The 24,067-nt window shown below is 38.9% G+C and overlaps 1 protein-coding gene across 3 annotated transcripts in view; it reads left to right on the top strand.

Annotated features, from left to right (window-relative positions):
* Cad88C (cadherin 88C) overlaps nucleotides 1-24,067 on the top strand; it is a 262,754-nt gene that overhangs the window by 219,720 nt on the left and 18,967 nt on the right. For 2 of the 3 annotated variants that reach the window (XM_080285499.1, XM_080285498.1), the window contains exons 16-30: nucleotides 3,600-3,895; nucleotides 6,067-6,202; nucleotides 7,008-7,328; nucleotides 7,840-8,004; nucleotides 9,905-10,084; nucleotides 11,413-11,558; nucleotides 12,389-12,570; nucleotides 12,916-13,139; nucleotides 13,934-14,122; nucleotides 15,097-15,229; nucleotides 15,450-15,604; nucleotides 16,136-16,375; nucleotides 18,267-18,452; nucleotides 22,499-22,606; nucleotides 22,719-22,946. In XM_080285499.1, the coding sequence (XP_080141625.1) occupies nucleotides 3,600-3,895; nucleotides 6,067-6,202; nucleotides 7,008-7,328; nucleotides 7,840-8,004; nucleotides 9,905-10,084; nucleotides 11,413-11,558; nucleotides 12,389-12,570; nucleotides 12,916-13,139; nucleotides 13,934-14,122; nucleotides 15,097-15,229; nucleotides 15,450-15,604; nucleotides 16,136-16,375; nucleotides 18,267-18,452; nucleotides 22,499-22,606; nucleotides 22,719-22,946 (2,889 nt within the window). The remainder of the gene's footprint in view (nucleotides 1-3,599; nucleotides 3,896-6,066; nucleotides 6,203-7,007; nucleotides 7,329-7,839; nucleotides 8,005-9,904; nucleotides 10,085-11,412; nucleotides 11,559-12,388; nucleotides 12,571-12,915; nucleotides 13,140-13,933; nucleotides 14,123-15,096; nucleotides 15,230-15,449; nucleotides 15,605-16,135; nucleotides 16,376-18,266; nucleotides 18,453-22,498; nucleotides 22,607-22,718; nucleotides 22,947-24,067) is intronic. The other variant, XM_080285500.1, reaches the window with a different exon arrangement.

Raw genomic sequence — 24,067 nt, 5'->3', positions numbered from 1 at the left:
GTAGACCCCCCAAATGTGTTGTTTTGCTGTTATCTGTCACTAGAAAGCACTTTAAGTGGTTAGAAGGTTTATTTAATGTTATAACTCACAAATACAGTACTCCTGAGCAAAACTTCAACACACAAATACTGTACGTAAACACAAGGAAACATTCCGACGCCGATCATAGGTAATAAATTAGGTTAACTGGTACCAGTGCTTTAACTTACAAGTACATACCAGAACAGTACATATTTAACTTAGAAATGCAGTACAGTACTGTGATATCGAATGATTTCAGTACATAATCTGTTAGGAATGGCTGGAAAAAAAAAATGTTATGAATACATTTTCACCTTTTTGATATATGTTTATGGTAGTTTCGAGTTATTTTTTACGTTATCGTTGTGCCCATGCTTGGAAAAGGGAGCGAAAGAGTTGAATTTTCAGTCCTAAATGAGAAAACTGCACGTCCTCCAAGGCTAGACTCTGCCACGGGAGAATAAAGTGGAGGGTCAGTCCGATTAGCAATAAGGAAGTTGTGTCACAACTTCCAGCTCCCACACCACGAGAATGGCTAAAAATAGAATCATAATGCAGTTTCAGCACTAACAATAAGTCTAATTATTACGAATACAGATACAAAGCAGAAATAAATACGTTTACAGACAGGGAAAACGTATTTCTTCCGTCATAACATCTTCATCTTTCTCAATCATTTTACGTTCATCTTTATCATTTTACCTTGTTATTTTTGCAATATATATTGCTGTCTCGTAAACGGGGTGGTTGTTTGTGTTTTGCAAGGGAGGAAAAAGGTTGTATTTTCTGTCTGGGTCGAGATAATGAGTGTAACTATGTGTGGTTAGGTATGGCCACGAGCGAAAAAAACGTACATCCACTCATCACGATAGCCGGTGGTGAACTGACAGATGATACATGAGACGGTGAAGTCAAGGTCATGTCCCAGATTTTCGTTCACTTCCCGAAAGTTTTCACAGTTTTCTACAAGTTGCAAACCATTACAGCAAACCTGAGCAAATAGGTAAAGATACCAAGACAAAAATGTATTTTTCTCTTATTATAAGTCTTTAACGAACAAACAAAAAAAAGGCAATATTCCAACGCCGATCATGGGTAATCATATAAATCAGGTTAACTGGTTACAACGCTTTATTTAATGCTTTAATTGCTTACAAGTACAGTCACTCATAAAAGAAACGACCCCCCCGGCCAAGACACCTTTCAACCAATATGATATCGGTCCTGGTAACACTGTAAATGACGTCAGGTGTGGGGTTGTGAAGCTGCGTTTGGGGGAAGTTCATTCAAAGTTCATTCTGTGTCGAGCCCATTCATTTAACCCTTGAGGCCGGGGGTTTCATTTGCATCATTACTGGTGCGGCATTAATGCATAAATGTTCGGGTATGGGATTGTGTTATCATCTGAAAGTTCTTTGTTCTTGTAGCATAAAGTTAGTTTTGTGTGAAGGACAACATAACAAGTCAGATATAAAGTATGTTTGACTCGAAATGTGGATTGAAGCAGTGTTTCGTGCAGATTAACTCCGCCCTCCTCTCAAACACCCTTCCTCATCCCCCCATATGGCTGACGTCAAATACACTGTTACCAACACTGAATACCCCGAGTTGTATTGCCCCGAAGGCAGGGGGGGGGTCTTTTCTTTTATGAGTGACTGTACATACCAGAACAGTAAATATTTAACTTACAAATACAGTACTGTAGAAAAGCAGTACAGTAAGAGTTTAATGAACAAACAAAAAAGGCAATATTCCGACGCCGATCATGGGTAATCATATAATTTGGGTTATCTGATTACAAGGCTTTATTTAATGATTTAACTTTATTTAAGTGCTTACAAGTACAGTACATACGAGAACAGTAAATATTTAACTTACAAATACTGAACAGCACTGTGGAAAAAACGAACAAATAAAAAAGGCAGTATTCTGACGCCTATCAGGTAAACTGGTTATAAGACTTTATTTCTTGCTTTAACGTTATTTAATAGTACTTTAAGTTGCACATAAACTTACCAGAACAGTACAGTACTGTAAATATTTAACTTACAAATACTGTGCTACTGTACTCGGGAATGTCTCACTCACTGAATAATTTCCCGCCTAGATCGTCACGTAATCAAAACAAACCGCGCGCTGCGGTGACGTTCGAGGATTTGATCTTTCAAAGGCCTCTTCTGCGTTAATTTGTAGTTTTCATAATGGTTTTTTAATCTTACGTTGTCTTATATGTATCCCAGCCCTTACCGTGTATAATTGCGAGCGCGTTCCGTGAGATCGTGTTCCGTGCGAGTTACCTGTACTTCCCTTTACAGTATTTAGTTTTACTTGCTACCTAAGTGGAGGGGAGGCAGCATGTAAGATAACTGCATGTGTTAAGCCTGTACACCGAAGGAAGTGTTTTATACTATACTTTTTTTTTGGGGGTGGGGGGCGAAGATGTACTTGACAAACTGGTGATGATTAGCTGAATGCAACATGTCCAAATAACATTGTTGTACAGTATTTGGGTTTCGATTCACATCACCGGTAATTATTTGAAATACAGCGATGTTACTAGGGCATGTTGCGTTCAGCCAACCATCACCAATCTGTCAAGTGCATCTTCGCCTTGATAAAAAAAACTGAGTATAGACTCTTGCTATCCGCAGTTGACTTTATTTTGCGTTGGAGATATTAGTTTAGGCTGGAGAGGCAAGAATTAGCTTTTATTAAACCCTTCAGTGTGAGAGGTCTTTCCCAGGTTTTATAAAGCAGTTTGGAGGCTGCAAGAAAATAAAAATAAAAATAAAATCCTCAGGGTGAAGGGACTGAAAATGAAGAAGCAAAAAATGGTGATGAACAGATGTAAATACTGTATTAATTTTTATAACAATATTTGAAAATATAATGGTCCCTTGGTTACTGCATACTTGGTTGTAGCGGGTTTTGGTATCACTGCTAGATTAAAATCTGCGCTCCTGCCATTATTGCGTATTTTTTGGATGAAAACCTTCATTATCTCACACTCGAATTTGTTTCTGCTGACAGTGCTGATGCAAAATCTGTGGTTTCTGATGGTTTTGAGGGATTCTGAGATGAGGCTGTACTCGAAGAATTAATCCCAGGTGGTGAAGACCACAGCTTTTCACCCCCTAACCTCAGACTCCCTTCCCTCAAGCCTTATTGTGTCTTTTTTGTCATTTTCTATTAACCTAAATATGTCTCCATGTGTATTTTGATACTTTCCATAACAGTGTATGTATTTAGTGGATCTGAATTATTGTAAAAGGGAAAATTTGGATTTACAAGTGGGATGTTTGGTAACAGGATAAATCCCATAGGCTCTGTGCTTTTGTTATCGTGCAATTTCATCATCACACATTAGGCGCAATACCAGTTATGCATGGTAACCAAAGAATCACTGTACTGTAAATTCAAGTGGGTGCAAGATTTTAATTAAAATTTTAGTTGTTAACATGAGTTTGTAAAATGTTACCAGTACTTGTATGTGAGTTGTTCATTGTTCATAGTTTTATAGCAAAAGCATTTTGTAATTTCAGTGATTGTGAATTGACTGTCTCTTACTTTTCTCGCAGGTGTTTGCAATAGATCATGATGGGTCTTCAGCAAACAGCAAAGTGGTGTTCCGCATCCAGCATGGAGCACAGGACAAGTTTGTTATGGATGCTGACTCTGGAGTGATCTCAGTGGCCCAAGGTGCACTGTTGGACCCTGATCGCACTGAACCCCGTGCCACCTCTTACACCCTGGAAGTTATAGCATTAGATGGTGGCATTGGCACTGCTCAGCTCCAAGCCAGAACAGTTGTCAATATAACCATCCTTGATGTCAACAATAAAGCCCCAGTCTTCATCGACCCAGGCACTGTCAGGTGAGCAAAATTTTAGTCTTGTCAGTAAACTACTTCACTTTTTTTTTCTTTCTTTTTTTTTTTTTCTTTTTTTTTTTAACTGTACAAGGTATAGCACTTTTGGAACTCTTGTCAGAAGTCACACTTTCCCACTGTTTTCTGCTGTTTGCATTCTACTGCTAAGACAATTATGTGGCAGTATTTTAACCAGTGAGGTCTTTCTAAATGACGTATTTGTTGCTGCTAAAACTTGAAGTGGGAAAAGTTATAAAGTACCATCTCAGCACTTTTGCAGTACCTCAGTTTGGGTTACCTTTCCAAGAAGGATAGTCAAATCGTACCCCACCTACTCGTGGTGACCTCGCAGACACCCCTCCCCCCCCCTAATTAGGATGACACAAACAGGGCCCGTGCTACCCGGGTTTATCCCAGGTGGTATTGTATATACTTTTTTGCCTTTTTTGTTGTTTGATTGTTTGTCTTGTTCATTTCTTTTGCCTTGATCATGAGCAAACAACTCCAGTGCCCTCGCTGCAATAACTCTGTGGCAAAATGTGGACAAGCACTGAATTGTGCCTACTGCAGTGGGTGGGCTCACTTAGCATGCAAAAGTGTGCATGCTAACGGCTATCCATTTATGAAGACAAGCCACCAGCTGGGCTTTCACTGGCTGTGTACCTGCTTATGAGGTCATGGCTGGTGGAGGAAGCAGAGTCACAAAGGAGGAGCTGGAAGATGAGGTTGTTGGGCCTATTTTTCAGGCTATCAAAGATGTTTCAACCAGACTGGAGGCACTAGAGATCAAGGTCTCATCAGCCATGGCTGTCACCCAGGACCAGGCCAAGTCATTTGCAGATGCTGTTCAGGGGTCTCTCTTGGGGGATGGGAAGGCTGTGCCAAGGGACATGGTTGAGATCAGTGCTTATGGCCAGAGAAAGTCCATCCATAGTCAACAGGTGCCGATCGTGTAACCAAAAGGCGGTGCTGATGTTCCAGTGTGTCAAATGGGACCAGAAGACATCAGAGGTGTACTTGGCTTGGTACCAGTTGGTAGCTGCGTTATGACTAAGGCTGATGGGCTAGCGATGAAGTTTCCATCAGCTGAGGCCAAAGGTGAAGCGGTTGGGGTACTGAATGATCATTTTGGCTCTGATGGCACTTTTTGCATACCAGAGCCAAAGAAAATGCTGGCAAAAATAACCATGACTGGCCTTTCCTCTTCCTTGGGTGGCTCTGACATCATCCCTTACATTCTGAGTAAGAACAGTAAAATTTAGATGCTTGGGGATGGAGGTTTCACCGTCAACCTTCTCTTCAAAAGAACTAAGAATGACACTAAAACTGCTGTCTTGAAGATGTCACCAGAGGTGAGATCCTCCATTGTAGAACTGAGCAACTATACCTATGTGTGAGGCAAGATCCTGCACTTCTGATAGATTCTGGGTTACACAGTGCTATCAGTCAGGTTTTTGGTCATACATCTGAGAGGTGTTGTAGAAAAAATAATCAACTGCCCCTCCTTAAGACATCAAAAAGCTAATACAGTACTGTATTAAACCACAGTTGGATGCCCATTTTGCATATAGTAGAAACCGTCCAATTATGATTTCTCATGGGAACAGATTGATTGAAAACATCAACTTTGATGATTCAGAAAACTGGCTACGTCCCTTTTGAACCAGTTAAAGATGGGTCTTTTAAATGTCTGTTCCATCAGTAATAAGATAGACTATATTAATGAAGCTCTGAATCAACACAAGCTTGACATTTTGTGCATGACTAATACCTGGTTGTAGGAGTTGGATATTAGAATTATTTGTAGTGCTTTGCCTAAGACACATTCTGTTTTAAGTATTCTCAGGCCTGCCTGACTGTCCAGGAGGAGGTGTAGCACTTATCTACACGGCAGCACTCCCAAATGTTTCTTTCATAGACTTTGACTTGACCCCATCTTCATTTGAATTTATGGAAGTACTGTATTACTAAAAATTTCCATCAGAAAACCATTAGAATTATAATTGTTTATCGACCTGGTTATATCAAGCACAGATCAAAGATTCATGGAGGAGTTTCAGCAGTGTCTTCGTTGATTCACATAATACATTCTTCTGTACTGTACCATAGGTATTGGCATGTATATAGTACACATGTTCATAATGTAGATACCTTTAATATAAACTCTCTCATTTCAGGGTATATGAAAATCAGGATGGTGGTCTGTACGTGCATAGAGTGGAGGCTATGGACCTTGATGCCCGACCCCGCCTTCACTATGCCCTAGACCCATTCACCTCCAGTGCTAGGAATGAGGAGGGTGCAATTGTCAAGGTATGCATGTAAATTTTTTTCTATATTTAGTAGCTAATTGGTTAAAAGCATAATCTACAAAACAGTATGAGACTGAGTCACCTAAAACAGTTGCTCTTACAGTTTATTATGTGGCAGAGACCATTTTTAAAGCCTGTTCCTGTGACAGACCCTTTATTGATTGTATTCCCATCTGTCCCAGATCCAATCAGTTAAGAAAAGATGTTACAGTAATATCACCAATGAAAATTTAGTTAAGCACAATATACACTGTAGTGTCAGTATGCTAGTTGTGTCAGAGTTTCTTTGCCAGCCAGTCTGGTAGACTCACAGGGAAAATTATACACATATAGTTCCTATACTGAAGTATGCCTTTCAGGTGTTGGGGTAGGGGCTTGAATCTTTCCTCTTGTATTGGCAAAGGCATGTGGCAACCCCAGTACTGTACTCAGCATTTGCTTTGATAGAATTTCCTCCATACTGTGGCACAAGAAAGGTGCGATTGCACCAAGGATTTCCCCTTGTTTCTTCTCTAACATATGTTCTTTAAAAGATCAAAAGTGTTTTGCTCTGGGCTTCTGTACACCACATGAAGAAGGAAAATTGAATTGGGAGAGAAACGTTTGTGAGAGTGAGAGAGAAATTAGAACAAAGTAACCTGAAGGCAGTTCTGTCATGATAGTAGCTTGTGTGAGCTCAAGTTCATGACAGTCTGTGAAGCTGTAGTGTTTGCTGAGCATGTTACATACAGCAGTATCTGATTTGTTGGAGTATTATTTTTCTGGCATAACCAGATCATAATAACTACTACATGTGTATCTTACAGCTATCAGAATATGACTACATGGCTGCCTTTGAGATTAATGAGGTTGAAGGTGTGATCCGGACAGTGCAGCGCCTGGACAGGGAGCAGGTGGAGGTGATTAAACTAGGACTTCTGTGTGAGGATATGGAGGCTGCCACTGGAGAACAAACTGCCACTGCCACACTCACCATCATTGTTGAAGACATTAACGACAATGATCCTCAGTTTCGTAAATCTTACTATCGGAGAAGTATTGCAGAGAATGCCAAGAAAGGAACAACAATTGTGACAGTAGTGGCAGATGATGTTGATAAAAACCGCACCATATCATATTCATTACAGGTTAGTTAAGATGAAATTACTGTACTGCAAGAATCTTTTTTCAGAATAGGTGAGCAATCCTTTATAGAATAGAACAACGTATCCCGTCTCAGAAATAAGAAATTTTAATTTTTCAGTCAGTATTGCCTGGAAGAAAATACAGTAATGCTGTTGAAAGTGAAAAATACAGATATTGTAGTGATTTAACTTGTGAGGATATCAGCTGTCTGAAATGGTATTATTCCTCAAATGATGTAGTACAGTATTAAGTCTTGCCATATACAGTACAATGGTATAAAGATATTACCGCAGTGTATACCTAGTGTTTTTACAGTACATAGAAGTAAATTGTCTTTACCTGTAACATTGCTTGTGTCCAGGATATTTGGAATATTGGACTGTGTGCCATAAGTAATGTATTTATTACAATGGCTTTGTAAATCAGCACAAAGAACTTTTTCTGTATACATGCCGATTTTCAGTAGTCTTTCTGATGTACGGTATTTCTTATAAAATTTCCTCCACAACCCAGGGTGCACCAGAAATTGTATCGCTGGTGATGCTGGATGGTGAAAATGGTGAGGTTGTGGTGGCTGGCAGGGTGGACCGAGAGCTGTTTTCTTGGCTCAATTTCTCAGTTCAGGCTACCGATTCGGGCGTTCCTCCACGCTCTAGCCTTGTTGATGTCATGGTTCAGGTAATATTTTATCGTTTAATGATCCTGTGTTGTATTATTCATCCTGCTGACCCATCTTAAAAACTGGAATTAGCATTGGGTCCAAGTGATTTTGACTGGGAACCTAAAACCTAGAGAAAGAGAAATTGTATACAGTGTAATATAAAATATAATTTTTTTTTTTTTTTATGACTAATGTGATATCAGAGACAGCTGACAAGTACATTCTCACCAAAAAATTCTCGAACTCCTTGGCATGATGGATGTGGGAATGAGCAGAATGGGGCTTGTCATTTGGGAATTTCTAATTTGCCTGACTGCAAGTGACCCAATTGTATGTCATTACATTAGTGTATAGCGGCCAACAGTCACTGCTGAAACATAACACTGTGTTACAGTATGCAGAGAGAGCTGTTTTCAGATTCTTTGCCCATGTTACTGGATTGCATAGTGCTTACAGCATTCGACAACTTTTTGGTGAGAGTGTATATCACAGAAAAAAAAAAAAAAGCATTTATCATGACAGTGTACTGTATTGTTGAAAGTGATTTGTTTGTGGCCAGCCCGTACTGGATTAAGGTGTCAGATGATAGACATACATGAAGAATTGTTTTGCTGTGGTGTGCAGTTGAAATATATTCACTGTACTGAATTCGTCCAGTTATCAGTTCATTTTAACTGTCAACTTTCTCTAACATAGCTTAGAACAATAATTGAGTACCAGTAATATTATGTTGTATGCAACAACACAGCAATAGTTTTTTGTCATTTTATAGCTTTATGTTGTATACTTGGCACTCTCATGTATGTTACTCTTTGAAAGCCCTTTATTTATACTGTACTGTGTGGTCTGTTGGGTCAAGATACTCCAGTTAGATGTGCCCCATGATAATTTAAGTCTGAGGAATGGTTGGGGTTTATTTCTCATGTTAATGCCACTTGTGGGAATGTGATTGGTCACTTACCTTAAATGTCTAGACTGGGTAGCTTAGCCTCAGTCCATCAACCCAGTGCAGCCATCTCCATAAATCAAGACTTATTTAAGATCACTGAATGGGGACAAAATAACCTTGTGTCATTTAATGCTTGTAAAACGAAATATATACAGTTTACTAATAGACAGATATTGCCAGGTTCATATATTACCTTCAGTGCCACTAATATTTCCATCTCCAAAAGTATTGAAATTCTCAGTGTTTCACATAACAATGCCCTCAGCTAAACCTCTCATCTTAGATCTCTTCCTAAAACTGTCTCAAAGAAACTTGGATTATTGTACAGACTCCAGAACTTCTTCACTGACGAGCAGTTAGAGTCATGTGCGCTCTCAGCTAGAATATTGCTTACCCATGTGGAATGGATGTGGAGAGGTTGCACTAAAACAACTAGACAAAATTCAGAACAAAGCTGTTGGAATTATTATTAACCCTGCTATTACAAATAAACTATCTCCCCTGCAAGTAAGAAGGAATGTTGCCTCTCTTGCATTATTTTACAGATACTTATGTTGCAAATGGTCAGACAAAGTTGCGTCCATTGTGCCATCTCTCCATGCCTTCCTTTGTGCTACGTGGGTATCTAGTAGCACTCATGACTGGATTGTCACTCAGCCATATTGCAGAACTTTTGCTTATCAGAATTCTTTTATTCCCCAAACTGCATCTCTCTGGAACTCACTTCCCCGGAGTTGTTTCCCCCTAGACTTCAACCTACAGCTGATCAAGTCCAACTATTACAGATTTTTTATGAATGGAGGATGCCAGTAATCTGGTGTATGGATCATTTATTTATTCATTTGCTTTTCCTTCCTCTGTTCTGTTATTTAAAAAAAAAAAAAAAAGAAAGAAGGATGGGATGATGAATGGGTGGATTGATGTTAAATTCTCCTTCATTTAGTCCTTTAATCTTGACTGATTGACAGGTTATTGATGAGAATGACAACAACCCAGTATTTGTGAAGCCACCAAGCAACTTGACCCTGCGTGAGGATGCACCACCAGGGACGCAAGTGACTGTGGTTAATGCTCTTGACCCTGATGCCGACCATTACGGCCTTGTCACGTACCTCCTGGACCGCAAATCTTCTCGTGGCAAATTCAAGGTAAGCTACACTGTTGGTTTACGCAGCTGAATGCAGATGTTTTTATTAACAAAACCCTGGGACCTTATTTGATTTTATTTTTGTTACCACCAAATGGTTTTGTACAGTTTTGGGGGGACTTTTTAGAATGAGAGGGATTAGAGGTGGGCTTCATTAAACCCTTGACTAGCATGAGGCTACTGTAGACTGAAAATAATCATCTGGTATTAGCAGCATTATAAAATTGCCTGAATGAGTTAATATAAAGCATTGCATTGGTCTGTGCATTCTTAGTGGAATCATTCAAATGTATGAGTGAAATTAATGTAAAAAATTATACATTTTCATTATGAAAGCACGTGTGTATATTTTGTTTATACTTGATTTTTCACAGCTACAATCTGTGAATTCTGAGTAGTGGTATTAATCTGTTCTTCTGGATACATGTGTTGCCAATAACCCATCTTTTCACGCACACACACTTTTTTTTTTTTTTTTTCCAGGCCTCAGTTGCAAAAGTTAATCAGTATTCATTCTTAGACATTAATTGATACTGTGAGTAAATTTTGGAACACTTTATGCTTTTCTTCCATCTACCTGTGTGTGCAGTGCATCCAGATATCTCAGAATATATATATTTTTTCAGGGACAGTATTTGCAGACATTCAGCCTTTGTTCCTTTCTTCCTGAGAGAGAGAGAGAGAGAGTCTAGCATTTGTAACTTGAGTCATTTGTCATTTATAGTGCACTTAACCTAAGGCAAGAGAAGTAAGTCATTATTATAAGTTACCCTTTTTTGTGTTGTGTTTTGCTAATAAGTCCTCAGTAAATTAAAAATGGTTCAAGTTTTTTGGCTACCCATGAAGTTGATTTGCCAGTTTTCCCAGATTTACAGTCGCAGTTGTTTGTAAAAATTTATGATAATCTTTCTGTCTATCTATCTATTGCCAAATGCCATAATCCTGTAAGGTGTGGCCATTTGACTCTGAGTTATGTGTTTTACAGGGAGGGGCACTAACCCTCCACCAACCCACTTGTTGACACGTAGGTAGCACGTATGGTTTGGTTATATGGTTACCACCCAGCGTTGTAAATGGTTTCTTGGCTTATAGGAAACCATTTGGCTTGTCACTCAATGTAAAGCCACCTGTAAAGGAAAGAAAAGCAATAAGAAGTGAAAGGAAAGATGGGAGAAATAGGAAGAGAGGAGGGCAGGCACAGAAAAAGAATGATAAAGGCTAAGGAAGAAGTAGGTAGCACTGCATCTAGTGAGTGGATGATGCTAAATTTTAATGTGGTGAAGTTCAACTGTGTATGTCAGTATTAACTCTTGCAACTTTCTGCTTCAGATTGACCCTGACACAGGCATCATCACTGTAGCAGCCCCACTTAACCGAGAAGAACAGAGTACATACACTCTACTTATTGAGGCCTGGGACAACTACCAGTTTGGTTATGCCACTGGTGAATCCAGGAATGCCTTCATGCAACTAGGGTATGTTTCCCTGTTTTCATTTGATTAATTTTATTAGCACTCGTATTGTTTCAAGTAGTACGGTACTACAGTATTAGTAGTAGCAGCAGTAGTAGTAGTGGTGAAGGTAACAGCAGTAATAGTAGAGATAGCAGTAGCACAGCAGTAGTAGTAATAGTAGTTTTGGTAGCTAGTTGTTGTAGTAGAGATAGCAGTAGCACAGTAGTAATAGTGGTGGTGGTAGTAATAGTAGTAGTAGTACTGGTAGCTAGTAGTAGTAGTAATAGTGGTAGTAGTCCTGCAGTTGTTATTGTTGTTGTTGTTGTTAAAGGCCAAAGTTCATCTAAAATGTGAAGCCAGTGGACTGCATGATGAAGCTGTCACATCCTCCTATCCACCATCCTCCTTTTGATGGATAAGGAGGGAACTGAAGGATGTTTGTATAACTGAACATTGAATCCTCTCAGTTGTATCAGTGCTGCCACATGAAGGCATCCCTCAGTTTTCAAGTTGTATTATCAGGTCAGTCATCATCCATCTCTCTCAGTGATATTCATACAAAGTTATTCAACTCAGTGATGTAGAATATAGTAAGTCTACAGGTCATGAAAGTGTAAAACCGCATTGGATAAAGTCATTGGAAAAACATCTACTGGGTACAGTGCTAGCCAGGTGGACTAGTTGTATATAACATCTTTCAGCCCTTGTCTACATTCAGTAGCTTACTGACTTATTGTTTTTAATGCAGAACCTTGTTGCATACTGTATTTTCATGTATTCAAGCTTTCATATGACTTGCATATTAACCTATTTTATGTGAGAGCTTATGCTTATTACAATTACATTTCCAGAGTAACAATAGCAGACATAAATGATGAGGCTCCAGTGTTTGAGGAACGTGAGAGCTGCACTGCCATCACTGAGTTTCACGAACCCCGAGAAACAGTCACCATCGTCAGAGCCTCTGATGGTGATGATCCAGATTCACCCAATGGCAGGATACGTTTCAGTATAGAAGGAGGCAATGACAAAGGTAGGCCTGCTGCTGTTATTGAAGGATCAATTCTGTCCTTAAAACTGTAACTTTTATGTTTCTTTCTCTTCTGCTTTTAACTCTTGTTGAGCTACAGACCCCATATGAGGCACAATGAAGGTCCTCATGGGCCAAACTTCAAGTTTCGTATGAAGTACAATTTACAGTGCTTGTAAAACAACAACTCATTGGAGGTAAATTACCTTAAAAAGAAGCAACCTGGCTGGGGTTAAAGTGCATACGGTGTTGTTTATGTATTATGATATATCTGCAATGAACCAGCCTTAGATACCTGTTGACTTTTCAGTATCATATGCAGCACTTTTTTTTTTATTGTATTTTCAGGTTTGTTTGATATACGCATGATTGAACAAACTGCAGCAGAGATATTTGCTGCCAAGCCTCTGGTTGGGAAGTATGGAAACTATTCACTGATGGTGCAGGCACAAGATAGAGGATTTCCCCCAAACTCTGTCTTGTCGCAGGTTGACATATGTGTATCAGATTTCAATGACCATGCACCTGAGTTTGTGTCGCCTTCAGTTAACCTCACCATACGAGTACCTGAGGTTAGTGATATTACATATATTTTACTGTATTGTGTTTTTATTTTGACTTAATTTTATTGAAGGATGAAGGCGTAATTAGATGTTAGATATACTGTACATGACAGTAATTATGACAAAAAGATGTCATGTAATTTTAAAGGGTAATAAAAATTGTTCCAAATCTCCTCCTTATGAGAAGCTGATTGTGTGCTAAATATAATTACCTAGCAGGTAATTATAATGGAATGTAAAAACCATCACACTCGAAATAGTGCTGCTCTCGGATGTCTGCCCTTTCCTCTCCATCCTTCTTTCCTTCCATTCTCTTCTGTCTTTCTTTCCTTCATTCTTTCCATGTCCTTCTGCCTACGGGTGACTTTACACTCCCTCTTCTGTCTTTCTTTCCTTCATTCTTTCCACTTCCTTCAGCCTGTGGTTGACTACACTGAGTGACAAGCCAAATGGTTTCCCGTGCACCAGGAAACCATTTATTACGCTGGGTGGTAACCATATAACCAAATTTTGGCGCAGGGTGGTTTAGTGGGTAATTATTGCACTCCAATCAGATTGAGCCGGTGAAGGTTTATATCCAAAGGGTGGTTGGGGTTGATTGCTCATGTAATGCCACTCAGGGATGAGTGAGGCTGGTCACTCTCATCTTAAATGTCGGGACCAGCTGCCTAGCCCCGGGCTCCTACGCTCCTCATGGGGCAATGTAGGATTGAATGATGATGATGATGATGAAAAACCATCACCATACTGAAGTAATTAAGGAGGATGTTTAGAAGTAATGTTATATAATTTTTAATCCTCAGAATGCCACTGTTGGAAGTCTAGTCATACAAGTAAGAGCTACAGATGAAGATATTGGAATCAATGGTGCAGTTCGATATAAGATACTAAAGGATGCCTTGGGCCACTGGCAAACGTTCACTATAGATCAAGTAACGGGGGCAATACTGCTTCAGAAGCCACTTGATCGTGAGAGACAAAAGATATATGAGGTAAGTTTAAGGCTGTTATACAAAAATGGGACATAACTTCATTGTATTATGATGTTTGTTGATATTTTTCTTAATTATATGATCCTAACACAATTTTGAACAAAGTACTTCACACAAAAGAGAAAGTGTATGCTGCCTGGCCGAGAAATTTCATGTTGCATGGCAGTGAAACATGCACCAGAAGGATGAGCATGTTAACAGGTTAGAGTGAACTGAGATGAGGATGGTGTGATGGATGTTTAATACCTCCTTGAGATGAATGTTAGATTGTGCAGCACTGAGAGAATGGTTTGCTATAAACTGTATTAATGACAGAAAGCAAGTTGGACATCAAATATGGCTGAAACATGTGTAGAAAATGGAAGAGTTGTTAGCTTGTTGAGGAGGATTATGTGTATGAATATTGATGGCACAGTTTTAAGTAATATACCAAAGAAGATGTAAGGTGAGGTCTTAGGTAAACTCCTCCAGATAAAGGAACTAACCAAAGATGCTGCAAAAAATTGACCAGCCTTGAGATCAGCCATCAGGTGACCATGGCTTGTACATGTTAGCATTACCAGGGCCTTTTAAATTTTAGTATAATGTATTCATCACCATTAGGCTTATTTGTTGATATTTTTATGAGAGGTGATACAGTTTTAGTAGCTATTTGAGCATCCATGATTATGAAGTTGTTAAATTATACTGAATAATTATGCAAAGTTGTTACTATTTGCTGTCTCCTCAGTGACCTTGAATTATACTGTATTTAAAGTTGCCATGTGTTGTAGAGCATATGCAGATGGGCATCTTTTGTGAAATAGGTAGTGCTGAATGCTTTTCACAGCAGTATATGCCACACCAGGAATAAATTTTTAATACAGCACTTTTTTTTATAATGTGTAACTCTTATAATCGTAAAGTACAGGTGTGTTATATATTTAGACAACACAGCATTGTGTGACTGCAATAATAATTCTTTATCATTACAGATTCGTGTTGAAGCGTATGACCAAGGAGTTCCTACACCTCTCTCAAGTGACCTGGACCTCACTATATACGTTCGCAATGTTAATGACTTTGAGCCACAGTTCTTGGAAGATGATGTGACTGTGAATTTTACTGGTGAGTTCCTAGGCAGTTACTTCAGAGCACTGTAGTTACATTGTCTGGGATGTACAGTAATTACTTGCTTATTGTTAGTGAAGTACTTATTTTCATGCAGCATAAAAAATATGTATATTTTCAAGATCTTATTTTTAAGTTAAAATACTACAAAGTCAACATTCTTTTACAGTTTTTTGTATCTCCCCTGTAGAAGCATATGACATTATTAATTTAACAGAACACAAGTCTCCTGGTGCTGAGCGTGCAAAGTTGGTTGAGACTGTCGATCTGGATGATCTGGAAGAGGAGAAAACGGCTCCTGTGTGTTATTTCATTGTGGGAGGTGATGAATATGGCACATTCAACCTTGACAAGTTTTCACATGAGTTGATGGTGAGTAATGATATTTTTTTTTATTAGGTGATTATTGATAATGTTTTATTAGCTAATGCCATGTTTTTCTACGTGATAACTTGTGCTGTAAAAATGGGAAACTGTACTAATTAGAGCAGAAGATTTGTAATTAACCAGTTTTTAAGAGTAGAAATAAATTAAAGAAATATGAATGAATGAGGATTAACAGACAGTTGAAGATGAAGTGATGAATCATGAACATGGTATTGCAAGCTTGTTTTGTACCCACTTTGAATGAAAAATTTAGAGTATGTGCAGGGTAATAGTTTTACCCTTTCAGTCTGATGACATGTTTTAATTATATCTTGTTATATCCATAAGATATTGTTCACCTTAGACAACCCTTTTTATACTGGAGGGATTAGTCTCCATCAACATATTCACTGCAAGACCTCTCTCCAACTTGAATAAAATGTTCATAGTTAAAAAAATAAAATCCAGGCTGAAGGGGTTAGATAATTAAATTCATTATGGATCTTTTGGTAAACATGAATTTCTTTGTGTGGTCAGACTTTGAAGGAACTGGACCGTGAGGTTGAGAATCACTACACCCTGCTAGTGAGGGCCACGGAGGACTGCCTAGCATTGCCACAACCTGTGTCATTCTTCGATCCACGTGATGACACCCTGCTGAAGGTTAACGTCTTTGTTAATGATATCAATGACAATGCTCCAAAGTTCACCCGTGAAGTTTTCACCGGAGGAATTACTACAGCGTCTGATTTTGGTCTTGAAGTAATGAAACTAACGGTAAGAACATTCAGGAAACTTATCAGTGTTTCCATTTTAAAATTATTGATCCTGCTCACAGTAATGCTGTGCAAGAGATAGTGACAAGTAACTGAAGTTTTGAGCTGCTACAGTGAGAGTACAGAACAGTTTTGTGTATCAAATGACAGATTAACTTCCATAGGGTACAGAGTACCACATCTGATTGTATTTTAAGTATGACAAAATACTTCAGGCTGGTGTCAAGAAGGGAATTTGACTTAAGTTAAAAAAAATTGTACACCTCTTGGTAGAACTGATGTTTTAATGATAAGAAGCTTAGTTTGAAGTGACTGTGTGTTCCAGATAATATCATACATTAAAAAATAAAGAAAAAAAAGAGCAAAAGAAGTGGAAGGTAGAGTGACACAAGGAAGGAGAGTAGCTGGTGCTATGAAGGCCTTGATAAGAAACAGAGGCTTGAGTGTTGCAGCTGCTTGAGGCTTACAGCAAGAAGTGTTAGTGCCAACTTTAACGTACTGGTGTGAGACTATGGTGTGGCATGAAAAAGAAAAGCCGAGAGTAAGAGCAGTGGAGATGGGACTGTTGAGGGATGTATGTGGAGTAGAGAGAGTGGATAGGGTATGGAATAATGTGATTCGTGAAAGATGCGGAGTGAGGAAGTCTGTAGACACCAGAATTGAAGAGAGTGTACTGAGATGGTATGGTCATGTGGAGAGAATGGATGACAACAGAGTGGTGAAAAAGTTATATCTGAGCAAATTTGAAGGTGGGAGGAGACAAGGTAGGCCAAGAAGAAGGTGGAGGGATATGGTGGATGAATATGTGAGGAAGAGAGGTATGGAAGTTGGTGGGGCTAAGGAACTGACAAGAGATCGAGCTGGCTGGATGAAATTTGTGCAGAGAAGTGGATGACCAGGGATTTGTCATCCCTTTTTAATATGACAGCTTTTGGATTGACTCGTATCAGATAAGTATATGTGCAACTACAGTACGTGATGAAACTGTTTGGCCCATCAGATAGAGCCAGGATTCTGTGGGCTTGAATGATGAGTGAATGGAACCGTGGCCCATTGAATTGGGGCCTGGACGTTGTTACCCCTCACCCTGCCCTAGGGTGGGAAAGGAGGTCCGGATGATGATGAAATAGGCTGCTGATGCACCATCTTTTCGTTTATAATGGTGTCCAAATTAATACCAACCTCACATGTCACCAATGATGTAGTAACACCAAGGAAAGGAAAAATGAGATTACTGTATACACAGTACAGTATTAAATGACAGAAGGTTAACCTTGGGAAAAGGGAAAAAGAATATTACTCATGTATGCCTTGCATGTAGTACTAGGTGACTAAAATGACTGGGAATCAGCTGGAAACATTCCCTTCCTTCCCCTTCCCACTTCTCCTCATTGCATTGATCTTTGAGTATGGCAGTGCCATTGCCCATCGTTTACATTACAATTAGTCTTGTACATCATAAGGCACAGGAGACCTGTTGGGTAGTTCCTGGGGTTTCTTTCTGCTGCTGCTGATAACTTATTCTTTATATGTGTGCAGGGGAGAAAGAATATGAACTATATATTACATTTGTGTCATAAAAGGTGACTAGTATGGATGAAAATGGAAAATGATTGCCCCTTATTTTAAGGATCATCATTGTCATTGTCATCTTAACCAATTTTCACACATTCACATGGGGTGGAGAAATCTTGAGCAAGGTTCTTAAATTTCCTCTGGGACATGAATCAGGAGAAGGGAAGCCCCTGTTAGAAAAAGAAAAAAAAAAAAATCAAGGCATGAAAGAATATCATTTACAATTTTTTAATGCTGTGCTGTCTGGGTAAAAAGTAAGAGCTAAAAGCAGATAATAAAAGGAAGCTTATAACCAAACCTGGACCTTTACATTTCAGGCCATCGATCCTGATGCTGGGGAGAATAGTCGACTGAGGTACTACATGGATGGCCGTGTGCAAGAAACCCTCTCAGAAAACCTGGACAACATAAGGAGGTCACCTTTCTTGGTCGACCCAGTCACTGGTGCCGTCAAGCTCAATTTTGACCCTCAGAAAGGAATGAAAGGCTATTTTGATTTTAAGGTACTAGCAAGCTGTTAATGATTTAAACAAAACACTTAACATGACATGAAAGTAGTAGTATTGATGGTTGGCTGCAGACATCCATGGGAGCTGCCACTGTAAGAATGATGTATGACTACAAGTTCGGTAATTAGCCACTCAGTCATTATTCCAAGGCAGAATATTCATCTGCAAATATACTCAAAGTCTAAGCTGAGACTGTTCCACAATTTCAAGTCCTACTTGTCATTTAATATTTTCCATAACAGATTTCAACAACTATTTGGGAGTTGTCAGCTAGGTTTGCTCCCTACATTTAGAATGAGATTTGCAATGCTTCTAACATGTTGGTCATAATTTAGTTTGTAAGTTTTTAGCTGCATCAAGCTTCGTCTGCAAGATAGTGTAATTGCTTGGTTAATACATTAGTTCAATAATTGAAATGTATGCTTTGAGTGTAGGTTTCTAATCACCATATCTATACATACAGAGGTCCTTCAGATAATGTGTCATTTTGTTGTGCAGATAGGAGTAGGCAAAATGGGTAAAACTGTGACCCCTCTTGGAAGTGCTGCAGTTGATTCAGGTGGGTGTGGTCCCTTGTGACATCACACTTGACCTGAACACAGCACACCACACCAGCTAAGTGTAGTCAGCTCTCTGGTGTGTTTGTGTGTGAGTGTTTTGTTTGTGTTTGTGTATTGTGTGTGTTCTGTATATTGTGTAATGTGTGTGTCATATATGTTGTTTATTGTGTAATGTGTGTGTCATATATGTTGTTTATTGTGTGTGTGTGTGTGTGTGTGTGTACAGTAGATTTTTTTAACATCTGTGTGTTGGTAAAGTGTGTAGGGTACATTTGGTAGAGGTACAGGGGAAACAAAGGGTAACTTTGAGTGGCCAGAAGCAGTTAGGCCTTTATAGTGATTTTTCACTGCCTTTATGGTTTGAGTTTGTATAGTGTGTCAGCATACCAAATCTGTATCAGCTAAATGCAGTGCTTGAGAATCCACAACTCTGGAGAGACATGGTAGACGACATTAATGTGGTTCAGAAAATACGATACTGTGTAAGATTAATTTCTATCGGTGCCAGTATACTAACTGCATTGTTAACAATCATTATGATTACTTCATGCACATGTTGAAGATAGTCCTCTGTTGAGGGACAAATTTTGCTGTAGTGAACTTTTTCTAAGCACAGTATTGTATTAACCTATAAAAATGGTCGTAGCCATCCCTTATCACCTTGCTTTTGGAGTGTAGGGGGGCTGTTATCAGTTTGTTTTCATCTGACAAATATTCCTTTGTCAGCTCGCTTGATGCCCTGATGTAGTCAGATTGAAGGGTGGATTTACTTATTGTCCGTGTACATTGACCTATTCCAGATTTATGTCCTTTTACAGCTTATTTCACATTGCATGATGGCATAAGACAGTACAGGATGTCCTTGCTTTACAATGAGGATGAGTTTGCAACATTCCTTTGCATAATGATTTATCATCTACCGAGTCATTTAGAACTTGGGTTCAGTGGGGTTACAATATTGGCCAAGGGTCACCCACCCAACTGAGTCTAAAACAGGTTTCCAGCTCAACTAAACTAGTTATTTCATTTCACTACAATTCACTTGCTGCTTAAAATCCAGCACCACATTTTTGTTCCATCACTGACATTAACACACCAATAGTGGCACATGCAAATGCCATCTTAGAATAAACAAATAGTTGTAGACATGCATGAGGGTGATTGTATAAGCAGAAACAGCAATTGTATATTGACCAGTGAGACTTTTGCACAGGATCATAATCACTGTATATGTTAAAATGCTGTCATACATCGAAAAGGTCCTAACTTTTTTGTCATCGTTTAAGTGATTCATCATTTACCAGTTCATTATATAACAAGGGTTTGCTGTTCTGTGGCTTGGCATCCTTTCCATAACACACGTTCATGACTACCAACATAATATAGTGTTAATCTTTTGTCACAGCTCAGTATTCAAGATGAATAGACGGCAGTTTTAGGCCAAGTTAGAGGAAAACGAATATAGTAGCCAAGGAGACACAGTCTTGCCTCATAACTGAGGCTTATTCACATTCATGTAATCATCATCATCATCCAGTCCTACTTTGCCCCATGAGGAGCATAGGAGCCTGGGGCTAGGCAAGTTGGTCCTGACATTTAAGATGAGAGTGACCAGCCTCACTCATCCCTGAGTGGCATTACATGAGCGATAATTCCAACCATCCCTTGGATATAAACCTTCACTGGCTCAATCTGATTGGAGCACCATAATTACCCACTAAACCACCAGGTTTCTTCATATCTTAGTGACAGGAAAATAAGAGTAAAAGTGGATGATGTATATTCCAATTTCCACTCAAGTAACGCTGGCGTGCCGCAGGGGTCAGTTCTGGTGCCAACCCTATTCCTGGTTCATATTAATGTTCTATTATCTGTCACCCACAATCCCATCCACTCATATGCAGATGACTCAACACTACATAGTTCATTCACACTCAGACACCCTTTTACAAAGTCTAATATCTCTACCTCTCAACTCACTACAGCCATCTCCATAAATCAAGACCTATCTACAATCAGTGAATGGGGACAAAACAACCTTGTCTCTTTTAATGCTAGTAAAACTAAATATATACAGTTTACTAATAGACAGATATTGCCAGATTCGCACATTACCTTCAGTGCTACTAATATTCCCATCTCCAAAAGTATTGAAATTCTTGGCATTTCACTTAACAATTCCCTCAGCTGGACCTCTCATGTTAGATCACTTGCTAAAACTGCCTCAAAGAAACTTGGATTATTATACAGAGTCTATATCTTCTTCACTGGTGAGCAGTTAGCTACAATTTGTAAGAGTCATGTGCGCTCTCAGCTTGAATATTGTTCACCCTCGTGGAATGGATGTGGAGAGGTTGCATTAAAACAACTAAACAAAATTCAGAACAAAGCTGTTAGAATTATTAACAACCCAGCCATTACAAATAAACTACCTCCCCTGCAAGTAAGAAGGAATGTTGCCTCCCTTGCATTATTTTACAGATTTTTTTTCGACAAATGCTCATACGAAGTTGCGTCCATGGTGCCACCTCTTCATGCCTTCCCCCGTGCTACACGGGCATCTGGTAGCGCTCATGACTGGAATGTCACTCAGCCATATTGCAGAACTTCTGCCTATCAGAATTCTTTCATTCTCCGAACTGCATCTTTCTGGATCTCGCTTCCCTAGAGTTGTTTCCCTCCAGATTTCAACCCACAGCTGTTCAAGTCTAACTGTTACAGATACTTTATGAACAGAGGACACCAGTAATCTGGTGTATGGATTATTTTTTTTTTAATCATTTGTTTTTGCTTCCTCTGTTCTGTTGTTTAAAAAAAAAAAAAATGGTTACCACCTAGTGTAGTAAATGGGTTTCCTGGTGTACAGGAAACCGTTTGGCTTTTGACTCATAAGCAGAAGAAACAGGAGAGAATGAAGGAAAGATCATGACAGTTATTATTCTAGTCATGGGAGTGGCTCAGTTTTGTCAGAGGGAAACAGACTTACTATTGACTTCTAAAGAAGGTATCTATTCTACTTTCTTACCAACATTGTTGACAGAAGAGACTCTTGGCATATCATCTTATCATCATCATTGTCACCATCATCAGTCATCCATCAGTCATCATCATCAGTCATCACCATATTAGTCATCGATCAGTCATTGTCGCCACTTCCACCACCACTCATCATCATCATCATCCTGTCTCATTTTCCCTCTCACAGGTGAGATGAGGAAGGGGTCCAGAAAATAAGGGAGAAAAAATGATAGTGGGAGAACAGATCATCAGCATGCCCAATGTAACAGGCTACACACACATTCACTCTCCAATTAAGCCTCAAGAATCCGGACTCCACCTCATGTTCCAAGCATAACAATGTGAACCCGTGAATGAAATTCTTGTATTTTGGTAAAGAACTATCTTTAAAAAGTGCCTATCAGTACCGTTAGTATCTGTGCTATATTTCTTGCTTAATAAGCATCATCTCATGCATTTCAGGTTTATGTTAATGATACCAGTGGTTGGAGCGATCGAGCTAGGGTGTTCATTTACCTGTTACGAGAGGATCAAAGAGTCAGATTTATCCTGAGACAGTCACCAGATGAGGTGAGTTCATCATACTTTACCAGTTACTGTATGCCTTGATACCATTCTTTACTAACAGTTTATAGGCAAGATTAGTATACGCAGAGTTACCAATTTTTTTCTTTTCCCCCAGGTACGAGAACAAGTGGAATACTTCCGTGACTACCTTGGGAACATCACTGGAGCCATTGTAAATGTTGATGACTTTCGTGTGCACGAAAATCATGATGGCACTGTGGACAAGACAAAGACAGATCTGTACCTTCACTTGGTGAACAAAGAGGATAATTCTGTCCTTGAAGTAAAACAAGTATTGGCCATGATTGATAAAAATGTTGAACATCTTGATCATCTTTTTAAGGTATGTGTACAACTGTCAAATAGTACAAACATCATCAGTTGAATCTAACTATGTTATTGCATTTGTATTAATCTAATAATAGCTTTAGACCACAATATGTGTATACAGTAATTTTAATGCTGTATTCGTAAGATTTCCCATGAAAACTCACAAATTTAGTTGTTCATATCCATCACAAAACTAACCTCCTCTTTTCTTTTCTTTTCTAAAACTTTCCAATTAATTTGATGCCTGAAAATTATAGTAAATCTTTGGCATTGTAGTTTACCATACACTGTAGCTATTGACATTGTTCATGATTTTAGTAATATCCAAGCACACCCTTCTATGTAATTTTACTAATCTTGAAGCATGATACAGTATTGGGCCTGGTGATGAGACTTTTGATGGCAGCATGTGCTTGCTTCATTGCTTCCTTCTTGGACATTATGGTCTGAAATACCTGTACTGTACTTGTAAATGGTATAGATGTATCATTTATATTATTCAATTCCATCTCAGACATACAGTACGGCATATAAAAATATCTGGAATAAACAATACCTGTGTAAGTACAGTATATAGTACAGTATATGGTACCATATAGAGAGAGAGAGAGAAACATTTCTTGTGAACAGGTAGTCATGGTCATCATTAGAAAGTTTTGATTGTGATTTGTCAGACAGACTTGTCTATTTTTTTCTTTTTTTAGTACTTCAGATTTAATAATTTCATTCCTTGAAAATTATTTTCTTCCTGTTTTCTATTTACTTCTAATGTAAATTGGATTTTTGTTACCTCAGTTACATGAAACCTAATATTATCCACTGTGCTCTTCTCTGAGCTCTTCTTATGTTCAAAGTTATATGTTAGGCTTCAGGATGCCCCAGTTAAAGAAAATGTCCTGATACCCTGTAGTGCCCACATATTCTAAGCACCCTTTGTTCTAAAGCAAGTCATATGACTCAAGTGGTCAGTTGCTGCATTGGTACAGGAAACTAGGTGGACATGGCATGTGACAGACTTGGCATATGTTTGTCATTTGTTGCAAAGACTTTGTCATACTGTACTTTGGACATAAACTTGAATCTATCTGTCTGTCTATTGCCAGACACCTTAATCCCGTAAGGGGTGGCCACAAA

This window comes from Coenobita brevimanus, chromosome 106 (assembly GCF_032717465.1).
Source record: "Coenobita brevimanus isolate Jiangsu-jjx chromosome 106, ASM3271746v2, whole genome shotgun sequence".
Taxonomy (NCBI): domain Eukaryota; kingdom Metazoa; phylum Arthropoda; class Malacostraca; order Decapoda; family Coenobitidae; genus Coenobita; species Coenobita brevimanus.
The sequence above is the reverse complement of the archived record's forward strand: the minus strand, read 5'-3'. Positions and strand labels throughout refer to the sequence as shown.